General features: G+C 40.6%; 1 protein-coding gene across 13 annotated transcripts in view; it reads right to left on the bottom strand.

Annotated features, from left to right (window-relative positions):
- Window positions 1-513: 513 nt before the first annotated feature.
- The window catches only part of dnm1a (dynamin 1a), a 43,478-nt gene continuing 27,056 nt past the window's right edge, over window positions 514-16,935 (bottom strand). For 3 of the 13 annotated variants that reach the window (XM_086095828.1, XM_086095819.1, XM_086095818.1), the window contains 7 exons: window positions 7,914-8,023; window positions 6,791-6,902; window positions 6,612-6,626; window positions 5,651-5,821; window positions 5,336-5,577; window positions 4,974-5,165; window positions 514-2,622 (listed from right to left, as the gene is read on the bottom strand). In XM_086095828.1, coding sequence (XP_085951954.1) covers window positions 2,592-2,622; window positions 4,974-5,165; window positions 5,336-5,577; window positions 5,651-5,821; window positions 6,612-6,626; window positions 6,791-6,902; window positions 7,914-8,023 — 873 coding nt within the window. In that variant the 3' untranslated portion in view covers window positions 514-2,591. Of the gene's footprint in view, window positions 2,623-3,845; window positions 3,883-4,266; window positions 4,304-4,973; window positions 5,166-5,335; window positions 5,578-5,650; window positions 5,822-6,611; window positions 6,627-6,790; window positions 6,903-7,913; window positions 8,024-16,935 lie in introns of all 13 variants that reach the window. The other 10 variants (XM_086095822.1, XM_086095820.1, XM_086095829.1 and 7 more) reach the window with 8 other exon arrangements.

The following is a 16,935-nucleotide window of genomic DNA, read 5'->3' as shown; positions in this document are numbered from 1 at the left end:
ATTGTAGTTGCTCAATCATCAACTGTACACTTAATTTTAATTGTAATATGTATTTTGTTGTTAAAATTACAAATATCTGGAAAGCATTTTAAACGTATTTAAGTACTACTTAGCTGTATAGTTTAAAAACAAATAAGGAAAAACTGATGCTGATATTAATATGGCTTCAGTCTGCTATTTTTATTTTCAGAGGATTGTGTTGGTAGCTTCAGCCCAAACAAAAAAAAAGAAAATAATTGAAGAGCAGGGCATACCTGCAGAGCAGTTATCTGGATGATGTCATTTATGTTGACTCATAGTCATCTACTAAATTTATTTATTTGGTAAATGGTGAATGGACTACTTTTTAATGTATTTATTGATTTATGTTTTTACTTATTAAAAACGTTGAAATTATCATGAAAAAATAAAAACCCTGGTATTGACCCAAAAATTATTAGTTTAGTTCTTCTGGTAGGAATAAATAATAGGGCTGGTAAAATACTAACTTGGAACAACAAAGCAGGACATCGATTCTGGTCAGTACACTGCAGTTTATTTCTATACGTGAACAATGTCACAGCAGTCCTGCAGGGTGAAGTCATGGTTGCATCCACATTAACAGTAACAGTAATTTGCCCTTGTCGCACAGGCGCAGGAACAAGGGGGAAATAAAACAACACAATCTTTCTGCTACACCACAGTATCAAACATCCAACCCAAATCCATAAACATACATCACCGCAATACATTTTTAAGTTAAATACGAATAAACTCCATACATTGCGCAAGCAGGGTTGTCCGAACTGAGGGTCCCTGGTGGGGAAACCCTGCATTCAAACAGTAAGATGCACAACACATATATACAGAATAACAGTAGAGATATGTCCCGTCCTCAATGATAAACTATTTGTAAATCACAAGTGAGGGTGTACATTTTTGCAGATGTGAGATGCACAAGGGAAAGGAGGGCTTTATTGATTGATGACATCACTGGTTTGAAGGGCTCCAATAATACGACACAACACAATTGAGAGTAAACAAACAGAAGGAGAATCGTGTACGGGGAACGCATCCTCTCACTCACCCCCGTGACCACTGACAACAAAAAAGCAGAAAAAGAAAAAGGGGCAGAACATCAATTTTTTTGAAATGATAAAAATCAAAACATGTTAATTAATTAAGGAGGAGTTATACGATGGGGATTCCCAGCACAGAAACATGCTACCATATTGCACTTTTTATTTATTTCCCGCCTTGATAAGGTAACAGTTTCATTCGTTCACCCGGGGATCAAATTAAAGTAGGTGGGGAGGGAGGGAGGAGGCACTTCCTTTGCATAGCTTCTGTGCAAGAAATGTGGAGTGAGTGAGTGATGAAACGATGAAAGAAAAAGCGATGTGTAGTGTCAAGAGGAGATCGAACAGCGCCCCTTTGTCGGCCTGCTGTGCAGAACGAGAAGAGAGTGCGTCAGATGACCAAATATGGTCAGAGGATATCATAGTAATGGTCATCCATTCATACAACAGAGTTCAAGCCAATATCACGTGTGACTTCGGCAAACCTCGTGAGACTTCATCTACAGGAGGAGAGCAAGTGTTGAGTTTTTTTTATTTCTGGCTTTCTTTTTTTTTCCCGTGTGTGTTTTGTTACCAGTAATGGCACAGACAAAAATGTTGATTGTGCTTATGGTGAATTAAGGAAAGGGTATGCCCACAAGACTTACATACACAAATTAACTTTGTACCAAGCAGGTGCTAACGTAATTAGCATGTAGCTGCATATGGTTAAAATGGCTAGCATGAAAGTGACTAAAAAACGCTAATTGTGCTGAAAATGTGCGTTTTTTGTGTGCGTCCACTTCACAACCAAAATATAGACTCTTATAAATGTTAGCATAGCAACATAGCAAAAAAATTTTTTTATGATGCTGCTATACCTGGAATTTCCCTTCATCCGTTGGGTGAGTAGTTTTGCTTTATGTTAGTGTCATGACGCAGTGGTTAACTTCTCTTTATGTGCACATGACTACTTGCTTGCTAACAAACTGCCACCAGCATCATACACACAATGTAATATATTCACAGTTCATTTTAATGGAGTCTGTTTGTGGATCATGCAGCGGGTATGTGTGTATCTTAAATTTCACTCTATCTATCTATCTATCTATCTATCTATCTATCTATCTATCTATCTATCTATCTATCTATCTATCTATCTATCTATCTATCTATCTATCTATCTATCTATCTATCTATCTATCTATCTATCTATCTATCTATCTATCAGGTGAGTAGTTTTGCTTTAGTGGTTAACTTGTCTTTATGTGTGTATGAAAATTAAACTTGTAATGTAAAATTTTTACTTGAGTCATACATAGCCTACTGTATAATATATTCTATAATATATTCACAGTTTATTTTAATGGAGCCTGTGCGTTATAGTGGACCATGCATCAGGTATGTGTAGGTGTTGTGCAGCTGAATGGTTGACAGGTGGCGCTATTTGAGGGTTGGAGGTAGGAGCCACCGCCGCAGAAGACAGGAAGGTGGCGCCATCGGCCCGAAGAGGAGAGACAGAAGAAGGGGAGGAAGGGGGAGGAGCTCGGAGGTCTAGTGGGTCGGTGAAGGTGGGGGTCTTCGACTGTTGGGGGACATACAAAGAGGGCGGAGGGGGATCCACAACTTGGGGTTAACGTTTTCTCATTTGGAGTGGTTAGAGCGCTACCTTGTGTTGAAAACATGCGTCATCAAACACAACATCTCGGGGAGGAGCTGTGGGTTTCCATTAAAGCACATAACACAACAACCATCAGCCATTGGTAACCTCCACTCCTATTATTAGCTGCTAATGGCTGCAGCTAGCTAGCCTAGCTTAGCTTAGCAAGTGTTAAAGTCGAAGGAAAACTCTGGTCAAAATGAAACATATAAGTCATATTACGTAGTAATGCTATGATTCCAATAGCCTACTGTACAAAATAGTACATACATGCTATAAATTAAACTAGTAGCTAGCATAGCATACCTTAGATGAACATTTCCCAAATGAAAGGAACTAATTTACATATTTTTGTACATAATGTATACTTCATGTTTCTAGTAATTTAGCTAATTAGTATCGCTATGTTTATCTTTGCTTATCTTAAAGAGCTTTGAAAAACATACTGTAGATAATTTTTTCCCCTAAAAACTAGGATGCAAATGCTGGTAAGTTAAGCTTACATTATTTTAAAAGGCCTTTTATAAGGTTATAAAGTTTCTTGTAAAAACTCACAACATACGGATTTAAAAAGAAAAAAAAAAGTCAACATGTTTTAAATTTGTTTGCTAGCCCTGGCTATTTTTTATTTATTTTTTACAAATAATTCTGATATACATCATTCATCAATCTTTGCACTGTTTGTAATGCTAATCCAATATCAACAAAATGGGTCCAGAGACTAGATATGTTGTTAATAATGAGCAAAGAAGCTTAACCCGCAGCTACTAACCAAAGTAGCTCATACTGGCTAACCACTGAATAAATCTGCATTATGTAAGGGAGGTTGTTGTTATTCTTTGGTCAACATTTCCAAAATGGTTGCTTAAGTGGACTGATGGAGAGTCATGGTACATCTCACACACATGACGACGATGACACAAAATGGAGGCTAACAGTTGACTTCAGCTCTTTCGGGGGTTTAATGCTGAAAATTCACGCAACACACACTTTTTCAATTGTGTGCGTGTGTGCTCCCATGCAGCACTCTGAAAAGAGAACAAAAAATGAGTGAAGAAAGTGAGTGGAAGAGGAGGAGGAGGAAGAAGAAGAAGGAAGGTAGCCGTGGTCGATGCTGAAGATGAAAATGGCAGACAGCACCAACATACCAGAAAGGTCAGTCCTCATTGGTCAGTGATAGTGATTCTGTGGAAAAAAGTGTGGTCGGGTGGCGGTAAGGAAGCGGTGGTGAAAGAAGAAGGAAAGAAAGAAAGAGAAAGAAGGTGGATGAAGAGGAGAGAAACAGGAAGTTACATAGCGGGATGTCAGCTCGAATGTTAAGAAGCTAGCTAGCATACAAATGGGACAGGCACAGTTAGTGGAAAACCAGAAAGGATTTTACATTATTCCTCATCCATCATTCCAATCATGCTTTGAACACACAGCTTTTAACATGACGACATTGGTGAGGTGCCTGTGAACGGGACGGCAGTCTAAGCGGACAAGGAAGTTGTCTCAGAGTTGCTGGCAATCTATTTGCTCTATTTCTGTGTCATACCAACAACTACTCCTCTTTTTTTCTTTATTTACCTCCTGTACGCCCTCATCCGGGTGTCTTCACATCCCCCTTAGCAACACAGAGGATCCACACTAGTTTCTTTTAAACATTCTCGACACCAATACTTTAGATATTCTCATGAGAATTTAGCAGGAAATCGTACAAAAATTGTTCTTTTCTCTTATTCCTGTTACAGGGGCACAACAACATCCACCCCTAATTTTACAATAGTAACTGTCTACTGAGTGTGGTCGATATAAGGCACTTTTTAAAGTTCGTCTAAGGTACACCAGTGACTGAATTCTGCCTAGCAACAATTTAGGGCAGGAAAATGGAGCCAAACAATCCTGTGTTCCTGTTCCTGTCTAAGGCCAAAAACATCAACAGCCCCTAGTTTTAGGATTCAAACATTTCAATTGGTCAATAGGTCACAGTTGATTGACAGGGCTCTACAAATTCTGCCTAGCAACAAGTAGCCATGAATGAAAAGGAGCTGAGCAATTCTTTTCTCTTGTCCCTTTCTCGAGTCCTTATCCTGTTCCAGCGGCACGACAGTATAATTTTAACCTTGCCATTTTGATGATTTGCTGTTCTTGCTAGGTATAGTAGATAACATGCTATAAATGAATCTCACTTTAGTATATTACTGTTGGGAATATATATTTTATATTACATTATTTTGTACAGAATCCAACTGAATTCTCAAGAGAGTTATAGAGAGGCTTCGGTTTTAACTCACCTGGGCACACTCGGGGGTGCGCGGTTTGGTCGAGAGGGCACCGTGGGTGGCGGCCCGCTATAAGGGTCTGGAGAAGCCCCAGGGCGAGACGGTACTGGGGGTCCCCCGGCAGGAGGAGGCCCACGAGAACCAGGGCGAGCTGGGGGGCCTGGGGGTGCCCTGCGATTTGGAGTCGGACTGGTGGCTGGAGACCTGGAGGAAGGAGAGGACGATGAAGACCGTCCAGCCAACCACGCATATAACCAGGAACGGATGTCATTGGTTGGAATTAATCAAAGCCGACTATGTAAACCACTACCCTACCAAGTCAGACTTTTGAATCGAACAACAAAGTACTTTCCAGACCTGGATTTCACACTCACCTTCCTCCGGAGCCACTCCGCTGGACTTGCAGCCACGAGTCGTCCACAGGCGGCGGCATGGCGGTGGTGACGGTGGTCGTGCTGATGTCGCCGATGATGTGGAGTGCTTCACTAAGGGCGTGATACATCCTCAGCATTTCGTCGCGGTGATGCGCCTGCTCCTGAGACTCCTCCATCAGCGTGTTCTGGTCGCCGCACGAGTACAACTGGGCCAGCAGCTCAGCGTTTATGAACTCTTTACACTGGATAGCACAACAGAACGCTACGGTTTGCTCCATAAATGTTCTCCCAATTCCCTCGGAAAGGAGAACTCACATTATTAATCATAAGGTGCATGATGGTCTTGGGCATCAGGTCGCGGACTGTTTTGTTGACGATGGCCATGTAGGAGTCGACCAGGTTGCGGATGGTCTCCACTTGACGCTCCAGCTGGGGGTCCATGCTGTTCATGAAATTGTCAGAGCCGTTTTCGTCGCCTGTGTCGCTCTGTACAGAAACAGTGGGGGGGGGGGGGGGGGGGGGAGACCCTTCAGTTGAAATGGTAATGGTAAATGGACGGCTTAGTAGAGCAAATCGGGGTTCAGTGTCTTGCTCAAGGACACTTCGACATGTTCATCAGATCGAATACACAATGTCACTGATGGGAGACGACCACTCTACCACAGAGCCATGCCGCCCCTTTAGCTCATTTGCTCCCAAAAACTATAAATACGTTCTATTTTAAATATTACCAGTGTCCCCAAAACACATTTATACGTTTTTAATGTGTTTTTTATTTATTTATGCTAGAGCATACAGAAGGCTTTGATGCAGCCTCTGAACTGAAGAGAACGGTTGAAGCAATGGTAGTTATTACAAAAACGGCCAGCAGGTGGCAGCAGAGTATAAGAGATCAACCAGGGCCATGTTGCAAAAAGCTGTTTTCCCCACTGTTTTAAACAGATTTGTGAATAATGATGAAACTTAACTATATTGTAATGCAAATTGCTGCAAATAATTATTTTTTCCTGATGAAAGATCATCATCTTTCTTTTGGTAGGTTTCATGTCTTTATAGCAATAGAACACAATATTCTGTGAGCCTTGCAAAATCAGTCAAAATCCAGTAAAACAGCCGGGAGCAAAGCGGGTTGCTTCAGTGAAAATGGCTGGGAGTGAATGAGTTAATTTCAGCAAAATTGAGTTAAATACAGAACATTTGAGGATGAACGTTATCTTCCACAGGCAATACCCAGGTAAATAGTGAAAAATCAAGATGTCAAAACAGAAGCACGTACCTTTCCTTCCTTTTCCTACAAGGTCAAACAGCGATGAAGAAAACAGACATTGAAAGAAGACAAAAAAAAGTCACATGAAAGACAGAACGAGAACACTATTGACAAAAGAGACTTCAAATAAACAAATGATACAAACGTCACATGTGCTTAAGATGCTAAGTGGTGTGAAGGTGTGTTACCGTGACGCGTTCAGGGTACACGCCGGCTCGTAGGAAGGATGCCTTCCATGCGTCGACGTCTTCCTGACTCTCGCAGGCCAACTCCAGCTGCCGGTAGTCCTTGTACACATTTCTGCGTTTTACACATGGTAAGCGTTCACATCCATCAACGTTCAACGTGTAAATATGCATTGTATACACACTGGACACTTGATTAGCGCACAATCTCATGAGGTCTAAGAGTTGAAACCACATGGCCATAGTACATGGATGGATTTCATGTTGGCTACACCTCTGACTTTAAATGTCTACACAGGAAAATAAAAAACTATCTGAAACTTAATGTAGACATTCAATGCTACTATTTGATGTCATAATGCTTTTGGTCATCTTTTCAGCAAAAGTGTTGGTTTCACTTTTACAATACTTTTAGATGGGAGAGCATCACTGTATTGCATATTGTATTATTAGTTAAACATTTTTTCATGTCTTTAAAAAAGTAAACTTGAAAAAGTAAATAAATATTTTATTTTAAAGAAAAATTAATGAAATGTATTTATTTTAATTTTATTTATTTTTTCAAGAAAAAAAAGCTGTATTTTAATAGAAGTTGCTTAAGATTTTCTCCAGAGCAATATAAAGTTGTGTCATCAGCAAAAAAATAAAAAATAAAAAAAATTTGCAGACACAGCAGATATCATTAAAAATACACAGTATGAATACTTAAAGACCAAATACAGAGTCTTGGGGGACGCCGTTATCATCAATTGGTTTGATTTTACATTGTTAAACTACACATACTCATCTAGATTATATATATATATATATATATTTATACGGCAAACCTCACATCTCTCCAGTATGTCCATTAATATATTATCAGCTATAACGACAAAAGTTTTTTTTTTTTAAGCCTACGAAAATCACAACAGTATATTCTTTTTTTAAATCTCAACTAGTAGCAATTTCTTCATTAATCATACAATTCAGCTTTACAGATACCATATCTACTCTGAAAGCAGTGCGGTTAAAATATCTCCAAGTCTTTTTGAGGAAAAATCGAATACAATAACTAAGATATATCACTCTGAAAATATCAGTTTTTAAAAAAACACATTATTATATACAGTAAATGTAACTGAACCTTTGCTCTGTGTTGAAGAGGGCGAAAATGTGCTTGCTGGACATAAAACCTTTCTCGACATCCCGCAGCCTCAAGTTGTCCACCTGCAGCATGTACTTCTTCTCCTTCTCCTGCAGGGGAAGACAGACAGAGACACATGCTTGGACACAATAGGAAAAATGTTAATGTCACATTAACTCATTCACTGCCATTGACGGCTATAAGCATAAAAAGTTAATTTTAACTATTTCTATTAGTTTGAAAAAAAAATCCACTTTTGCTAATAACAGTATGAAAACCTAGAATTTTTTTATTGTAAACTTAGAACAGATATAAAATTTGTGCTTAATCGTTAGTTAACTAGTGAAGTCATGTGATTAATTACAATTAAAAAAATATGAATCGCCTGACGGGCCTAATTAAAAAAAATATATATATTAAAAATAAGGGCCGTTTAATCGTAATTAATCGCACGATAATTTTATATCTGTTATTAATGTACAATAAAAAATATATGTTTTCATAAAAAATAAAATTAAATGAAAAATTGATTAACTAATAGAAATAGTTCACATTAATTTTTGACGTCTATAGTCGTCAATGGCAATGAATGAGTTAATTTGGTAATATTTTTATTCATGTAAACTACTGTATATAAGTTTGCTCTTTATATGAAATGACATCTTTTGCATTTAATATACGATTGATTGTCAAAATACTGTATAATACAGTGAAAGAAAATGGGCAACCATTGGGGGGGGGGGTCTAGAGTAAAAGCTTACATATTAAATTTAACAGCATGTAAAAAAATCAGGGGGGGAAAAAAACTGAGACGGATGGGAAAGTTGTGCACTCAGATCTGTGGTTTTGATTACGGCGGAGGGGAGTAAAAGGAAGGCGAGCGACAAATGAGAAACACATACTGTACACACAAAAGCGGGAGAGATGAAGAACGTGTCCTTAAGCATACGGAATTCGTGCGTCCAATCGGGGAACATGAAAGTTTTCTTTTCGTCTGTTACATACACATGCATACATATGCACTCTCAGAGTCTAAACGGTTAATATCATAAAATGAACAGAGAGCAAGTCTGAAAATAAGTCTGGGTTGAGCAAGTTTCTATAAACACACATAGACACACACGTTGGTAGTCTGTAACTAAGCTTAAAGCCATCTGGCCAGCTAACCACAGCCTGCCCTGCCCAAACTAGTGTGCGTCTTCAAGGAAACGTGCGTGTGCCCTTCATGAAAGCTTTTAAGACCTGTGCAGCCGCTGCAAGTCCTAAATGTGTGTAAAACACACACAGCAGCATCAGTGCACCCACCAGGTGTCTGTATAAAAAAAGTTATTTTGATGTATTATTTTTTTTTAAAACAGTCGCCCCAGGCCGCAGAATGCTGACTTAAATCATTTGTAGACTTCAGAATTTCTCGCTTTGTCTTGTTCCTCTGGTTTCTCCCTCTCTCTGGGAATGATTCATACATTTTCCTCTCTTGTGGCCATTAAACACAGACTGCAGCGGTGCAACGGGAGGTGAACGGAGTCCCTTTGCATGCAAGTATGAATAAGTCAAACTGGAACAAAGAACGCTCATAGGAAGCTATGGACTAAATCTTATATGCAGAAATGTTGTTGAACCAAATTTGTGAGAAAGCTTATGCTTGTTGCTAGGTAGAATTAGTTGGGCGAAACGGTGGGTTGTGCCCATGAAATTGTTTTTACTGACATTTTTGGTTAACTTCTTTTTACAATAGTGTGACAATTAATAACATATTAATATAATGTACCGTTTTATTTATTTGATGTATAAAAATAAATAAACCTGCATTTGAGACATAACTGGCCAAAACACTATTTTGACTTGACTTGACTTTTGGATTGAGGTTGAGCCATGTTGCGGCAAAAGATATACTAATATTTGTGTAACCTCTCAGAAACAAATTGTGTGGGAAGCCTTGAATTGAGTGTTTTGCCATATGCTCCTACAGCCAGGATACGCAGGGATTAGCATATAGAAGGCTTCAGCGCATCAAGCAGAATTCTGTGAAGGCCTATTTTTTTATTCCTCCCACTTTTTTCGACATGCTTCTCCTTGCACATAATTTACCCGAATTACATCATTCCAATTTCAACATATTACAAAAATTCTCTTTTTTGGGGGTAAATTGTATATCTGTTCTAAATGTACAATAAAAAATGTTAGGTTTTCATACTCTTGTTAACAAAAGTGCACAAAAAATGAGAAACTAATAGAAATAGTTAAAATGAATTTTTGACGTCTATAGCCGTCAACGGCAGTGAATGAGTTAATCATTCCACATGCTTCCATATTTTTACATTCCAGCATTTCAGCCTTCACCCGCAATTTCTTTTGAAATTGCAAATGTCTAGTTATATTTCCTGAAATATACTGTATATGACCTCTTGTGTGCATGCACCAAATGTGTGCCTACAGTAAGAATGCAGATTTGAGAGCACGCCAGAAGCAAATTGAGAGGTTTCAGCAGCAGCAGTATTTGTTTAACAAAGGAACAAATCCTTTTCCTCTGACTCATTTGACATGGCGAAATCCCACCTTCAAGCAATTAAGACCAACGAAAGATTCGTATTTGAGGGCTTTGAGGTCACAGCGTAAACCCCCCCCCCCCCCTGCTTATTTCTAGACACGCTTCCTTTTAAGACGGCCATCTGGAGGCGCACACGCCTCAAACTGATGTGGCAACGGTTTCTAGCCATTGCCACATTTTGGACAACCTTTGCAGCTTTGAGACGATTTGCGGTCGTCGGCTTCCGTCTTTGGTGGAGACACCTGAGCTACGGAGGTGGGAGGAGCACGAGTAGGAGGCGAAAGACGATACTGATGGGACTCAGGGGTGGACACGTCTGGCAATCATCTCAGCCACCTTGAAGGCTTCCTGTCTCCGGATTAGCAAATGCTCCATCAAGTTCCACGAGGCTTTGCTGAGTACTTTACACTTGTCAGGGCCTTCCTTGGGAACACTTTGGTCCCCGCGTATCTTCGGGTTGTTTTTGCGGTATTTTTATGTTTTACCCCCCAAAAATGGGAAAAAAAAGACATTCAACTTCTTTCTCACCCTGTATTATGTATAGTGCACAACATATTTTGTTAATTTTTAAGGTAAAACTAATCAGTTCCTGCTTTTTGTTTTTGGTTTTGTTAGACAACAACAATGCAGTAAAATACGCCAAAAGGACCCACAAGCGAGTAGGAGTGTTTTGATGCGAGCTTTTGTCAGCCCTTCCTCGTGAAAGGCGGCATCAGTGACGCTGGTTTGAGTCACACTCAGGCGGTCCGTCACACACCAAGCAGTAAAAAATAAATAAAAATGCCGCCTGCGGTGTTTGGAACTCTTGCACGAGTGCAAAGTACTTTCCATGCTTTTGTTTGCTTGGTGAGTAACAGCGAGCTCATTATGAAACGGCAGAGGAACTTCAATAAACGTAAAAAAAAAAAAAACAATCGAAAGGTTAGCAACGCACAGCCCAAAACACATTTCACAATTCCGCATGGTTTGATGGGAGCGAGCCTAAAAGGAGCTCGATTGTGGCATGTTGTCGAACGGGGACGCGAGCGTGATAGAAGTGCTGGTGACTTGAGCCGTTGCATCAAAGGAGTGATGGAGAAGCCGCACGGCATCTGGGAGCAATAACACTGCTTCGAACCCGTCATTAGCACAAAGACTGGGCCCTGGGTGGCAGCCAGCGGCAATTTTCACAAGCGTCCTCTTCACCTCACCCCCCTCCCGTCATTTCTCCGCCATTGCAATATTGAGTCCTGTCCGTACAAATGAAACGCAGCTTCACAAGTCTCCCGCGTTGTGAGGCCGTGTGAGACGAGTTGACGCTTTTGACAAGCAGATATGTCGGCAAACTCAAAGAAAGGCCTTGTGGTTTTTCTGCAAAAGAATCTAACGTGACTCAATTGAAAAGCCGCAATCACCAAGGAAGCACCAAAACATTATGTGCAGTCGTCATCTAGGCTTCTTTTTTTTTTTTTTAAAGGAAAGCCGCACGGCAAGATTTTTTTAATCGGTGAGACCGAGTGATATACGAGCGGGGATGAACTTCGCGGGGCCTTATGGGGGGTGGGGGCAACGTGTTAAAAATACACAGCCGCTATCTTAGTGACAAAGGGTGGCAGGCGTTCTAACACATCGTTTATAATCGAGTCGCATCTGATAGCGATGCGGACGAGAGGGAGCCCGTTTAGATCGATTAGAATCCTTATCGAGCTTGTCCACCATGAAAATAGTTCTGTTCTTTTAGAGGGAAGCAGCAGAAACTAAAATGCCCAATGAAGAAGACATTGTAGTTGCATCGGAAACTGCAGTGCCTGTTTTGCTTTTGGTCTTAAATGTATTAATAGTCAATAAAGAGCATAAAATTGGATTGCCGCTACTCTTGTGGACATTTACCTTAATTGAAAATGTAAACCTATGGTAATTGAAACACAAAATTGGAACCCTAACACTTGTTCGTAGCCCTAATTTGAAACCCTAAGCTTGTTGTGGATAGAGAACATGAATGTTGAATGAAATGTAAATATTTGCTATGAAATAATACATAAATAAATAAATGAATAAAACAAGAAATATATTGAAATATACAAAAATATATAAAAACGGAATAATAATAATAAAAAATATATAAAAAATGATAATTTATGCAATATATATATGTATATATATATATATATATATATATATATATATATATATATATATATATATATATATATATAGTTGTCTTACAATGATACATTCATTCATCGTATTCAGGTTGGCAGCTAGCTAGGTGACGACTTCCTGTTAGCAGCTAATTGGTAATCACTTAATTGCTCGTGCTGCGTTTACTTCTGCTGAAGGTCAGCACAGCAACCTAGGGGCTACTTAAGTATGGAAAAGGGGGGGGGGGGGGGGGGGCTGGGGCTTGTCCAAAAATGACACACGTGGATGATAAATGTGCCCTTAATTCGTAAATCATCACAAACAAACTGTATATAGTCAGTAAGCTAGCAGCTAGCGCACATATACATGTATATATACCCAAGGTTAAAGCATGATGTCAGTCCAACCCGGCGATTAAAACGTGTACATATGCAAACCAAACGCAGCCGTGGTTACAACTACTCTACTGGCATATGTATGGTAACAGATTTAGAACAGGATAGGGGAATTCCACTATTTTGTTTTCTAAATGGTAAAAATGTCTTTATTTAGAGCGTCAGTATTCCGGATGTCTCTGTCTAATCCCGACCGCCTTCTTTCACACACATTCGAACGCAAAGCAAATTGTCTTCTCAGAGAATTTTCCACAGTAAAGTGAGCTGCCAAAATGTAACGTTTGCACTACAAAAATCAGAACGAGCACTTAGAGGAAACAAAGTAAATTTAGCCCCCGCATAATAGACATAATTAAGAGTAGAATAGAATTACGTGGTTTCCTCTCCGTTCTCGTTGGCTCTGTATGTATTCAAGTCTGCCAGCCTTTGTTTCCGTGAAGACTTTGTAGCACCCAAAAATTTTCTGGATCAGCTTCATAATTCACACAAGGAAAAATATTGAATAAATAGCTATGTGACTCATCGGTCTGACAAAACCCACACTCCCCCCCCCCCCCAAACTGCAATATATGATTACGATTACTATGCTCATGACACCCAGTTTTACTGTAAGCCCCATGACATTCTCATATCGCAATCATTTCGTAGGATATGGTACATAAAGTGTGAAAGCTAGTGAATGCTAGTGCCTTCATTTCCTTCGATTTGCCAGTTGGAAGTTAGAAACTCAACTTAGACTTCAGAGATAAATAATTTCCAATGTGCAGTTTTTAGCATTTTAGCTAGTTTAGTGTTTAGCCTGTGCCCGTCTAAATGGTTCCTGTCGTCTTGATTTTAATATTCTAACCGCCCAATGGCATGGTTGCCCCCCCCGACCCCACTGGCAGATGGGGCAGCTACAACTGACCCATGAATTCTGCCTAGCAACAAAAGTTGGACAGGAGCAAGAACGAGGACAATTCTGCTGATCGGATGCTGTGCCTGCTACTGTTGGGAACCACATTTACTTGAGTTTGAACGAATGAATGAATGAAAAACAAAACTTCTGCTTCATTTCGGTTGGTTAGCCGTAATTTAATTTCATTAACGCATTTAATTGTTTATTTATTTCTATAGTGTCTAGATAGATTTACATATCATGCAGTGATCATGCTTGCATGATTATAATCCAATTTATGATTTACTGACTTGTTTACGCCACACTTGTTGCTGTTGAATTTTGTGGATTGTTGTCGTCGACGTCGTTCAGCCCTATTTTATATATAAAGTGAACTCTCAAAGCATCTACACGCAGCCGCTAATCACCACTTGTGGACGCAGTGACACATCAGAGTTACGCTCTATCTGGTTGGTGTTGAAGCACAAGTTTTATTTTTGTACATGCTCTTAGCTTGAAATCACTCAACCTCAATTTCCCCCCCCCGGCACATTCTGTCCAGCCATTAGCCGTCCCGCTCTCTTCCTGCTTCTCATTCCACATCCCTCCTTCCCTGGCTCTACTGCTGACTGGCCTCTCCTGGGAGCGTGCCTGCTTTGATTTGGAGCTCAGGTCCGAGCTCAGAAACCAAAGCTAAAACAAACACACGAACTTGGCCACCACCTCTGCACATGCACACGCCGCACACACACCTGGAAACATAGCACCGATTACCCCCGTCTGTCTGCAGTTTGGAATGAAAGTTGGATGGTGCGTATTTGTGAAAGGCAAATTTGAATTTCCATGCCTTAATTGTGTGTATTTTTTTTTTAGATAATTAGATTCTTTGGACAAATGAAATTATGTTCAGCTTGTATCAGAATGACGGGAAGAAAAAGAAAGAAAAGCTCATGATTCAAAGCATACCACATCATGTGTCAAACATGGTGGCGGCCATCTTACGTTGCCACTCACTTAAGTTGAATACAGTGATTCTGCGTGGTGTTTTCATGTTCTTTTCTGTCTCAACGGGGAAAATGTTCACCCTCTTAAAATAATTGCCTAAGTATTTTATTTTTTTTTCTAAATCATCTCCTCATGATGGAAATGGTTCAGAGAAATCTGACAAAATAACTTTATAACGGCAATTATTTTAAGAAGGCGTCGATGTGAAATACTGTACACAAGCAGAGGTAAACAAAAATGGCAAAATATGCCGACGCAGAACTGTCTACTTTATTAGCGTGGTGAGTGACATGAATACGTCTTTTATTGACTGTAGACAATGAAACGCGCAAATGACCCCCATTTACATAATGGCGTTTTCCGCGTGCCGCAGTTATGGTTAGAAAAAGTATGTGGAAGTAACTCTGTCCACTCACGCATGTAAACGGATGATCCCAAATGTTTCGGAAACTGGAATTTTGTCCTAAAATGTCTGTAATTCCTCAACGCCATATTTTTTTTGTAAAGCCTCTTCAATTAAAGCAGAAAGTCCGCCCTTCATTCACTCGTGATTGTTAGAGTTCAAATCCATTTCGCTGGCCTCCAAAAGCACGTCTGGGCCGAGTTGTACGCGATGATTATCGCGATGGTAAAACAACAAATAAAAGACTTCTGCACAGTACTGTATGTGCACATTCATTTGTTCTGGTTCTGATTTAGCCCCCTGTATGTCACCCCCCCCCCCCCCTTTCTCCTTGCACATGTGTGCGGCGAGGGTCTACATAAAGGCTTCTTTATTCAGCCCTGACAGCGAGAGGAAATCAGCTTTAGAAGCAAAAACAGAGGGAGCGAGAGCGCGATGGAGACCACAGGGCCGCACATCTGGAGTTATTACAAGGCCGCCTCCTCCTCCTCCCGCTTGCCAACAAAACGCAGACATTCCTGCCCGGGCCTCCGCTCTCATCCACACCTCCTCCTTCCATCCCTTCAGCATGCAAATCATCATGGATCATGCACAGATAGAGCAGACTGGATGGAGATGATGGAGAAAGTTTACAACAGAACAAACGGCCTTCACTTCCTGTTCACCTTTGAACTTCCACTTTCTCCCTGGAAGCCGGCGACGGCGGAGAGGGAGGTGTTGATGGATGAAAAAGGGAGGGGTAGGGGGGGTGGTTAAGACAAATCAGAGGGAGGGTGCAAAGGAAGTAGAAAGGGACAGAGAATGGGGGAAAATGAAAGGGGAGCTCCTCCTCTTTCTCTCTCCCTATCTCCTCTCTCTCTCCCGCTTGCCCATTTTCCTCCTTCTGTCTCCTGGAGGGGAAACTTGTTGGTGGTCAGTCCTTTGCCACGTCAAGCCTCCAGCAAGGTGGACCCTCGTTCTCTCTCTCTCTATTTTTTTTTGACTTTGGAAAGGCAAACAATGGGGAAAGTTTTCTGTTCCAGGTTTTAACCAGAAGATGAGGAGCCAAGAAAAAAATGGGACAAGAAGATACGACGAAGAGACACTCCAACTACAGGTAATCACTTTTCCGATGAAGAAGAGCGGAATTTTGAGATGGAAACCCATCACCATGAGTTGAAATCTTGCTTGCTAACTTTAGACGAGCTTTCAACGTGTTTCCTCTGCACAGATGTATGGAATGCGCCTCACAGCGGGATGCTGGGGAGGGAACGTCGTAGAATCTGTCAATCAGCAGCTACCCCCCCCCCCCCCACACACACACACACACACATCAAATGTACCCCTCATGGGCTCGGGTGAGTAAAAGCATGCGGTCCACTTTTTTTTTTTTTAAAGGAAAAATCACCAAAATCAATCAATCCAGCATCCTTCAAGCCCGGCCCGCCCGCCCAGTGTTCAGACTACCTGTTCAGGAAGTAGTGGTTGTACAGTAGTCTGCACATTGGTTAGGCTGGCCCGGGGAAGCACGGGACCAGAATTACCACTTCAGAACCATCTTCAGTCCGACTGAGGAAGAGGACGAATCCATTTGAGTAGTTCTGAATCGACCACAAAATCCTTTAAGAAACTACCCAGAGATGGTCCTGTTAATTTCTAAACACAATGTATTGATGTTTGTGATGTCAATCAAA

Source organism: Leptonotus elevatus, chromosome 15 (assembly GCF_054856555.1).
Source record: "Leptonotus elevatus isolate MCC_2025b chromosome 15, RoL_Lele_1.0, whole genome shotgun sequence".
NCBI lineage: Eukaryota > Metazoa > Chordata > Actinopteri > Syngnathiformes > Syngnathidae > Leptonotus > Leptonotus elevatus.
This window is presented reverse-complemented; position numbering and strand designations above follow the sequence as displayed.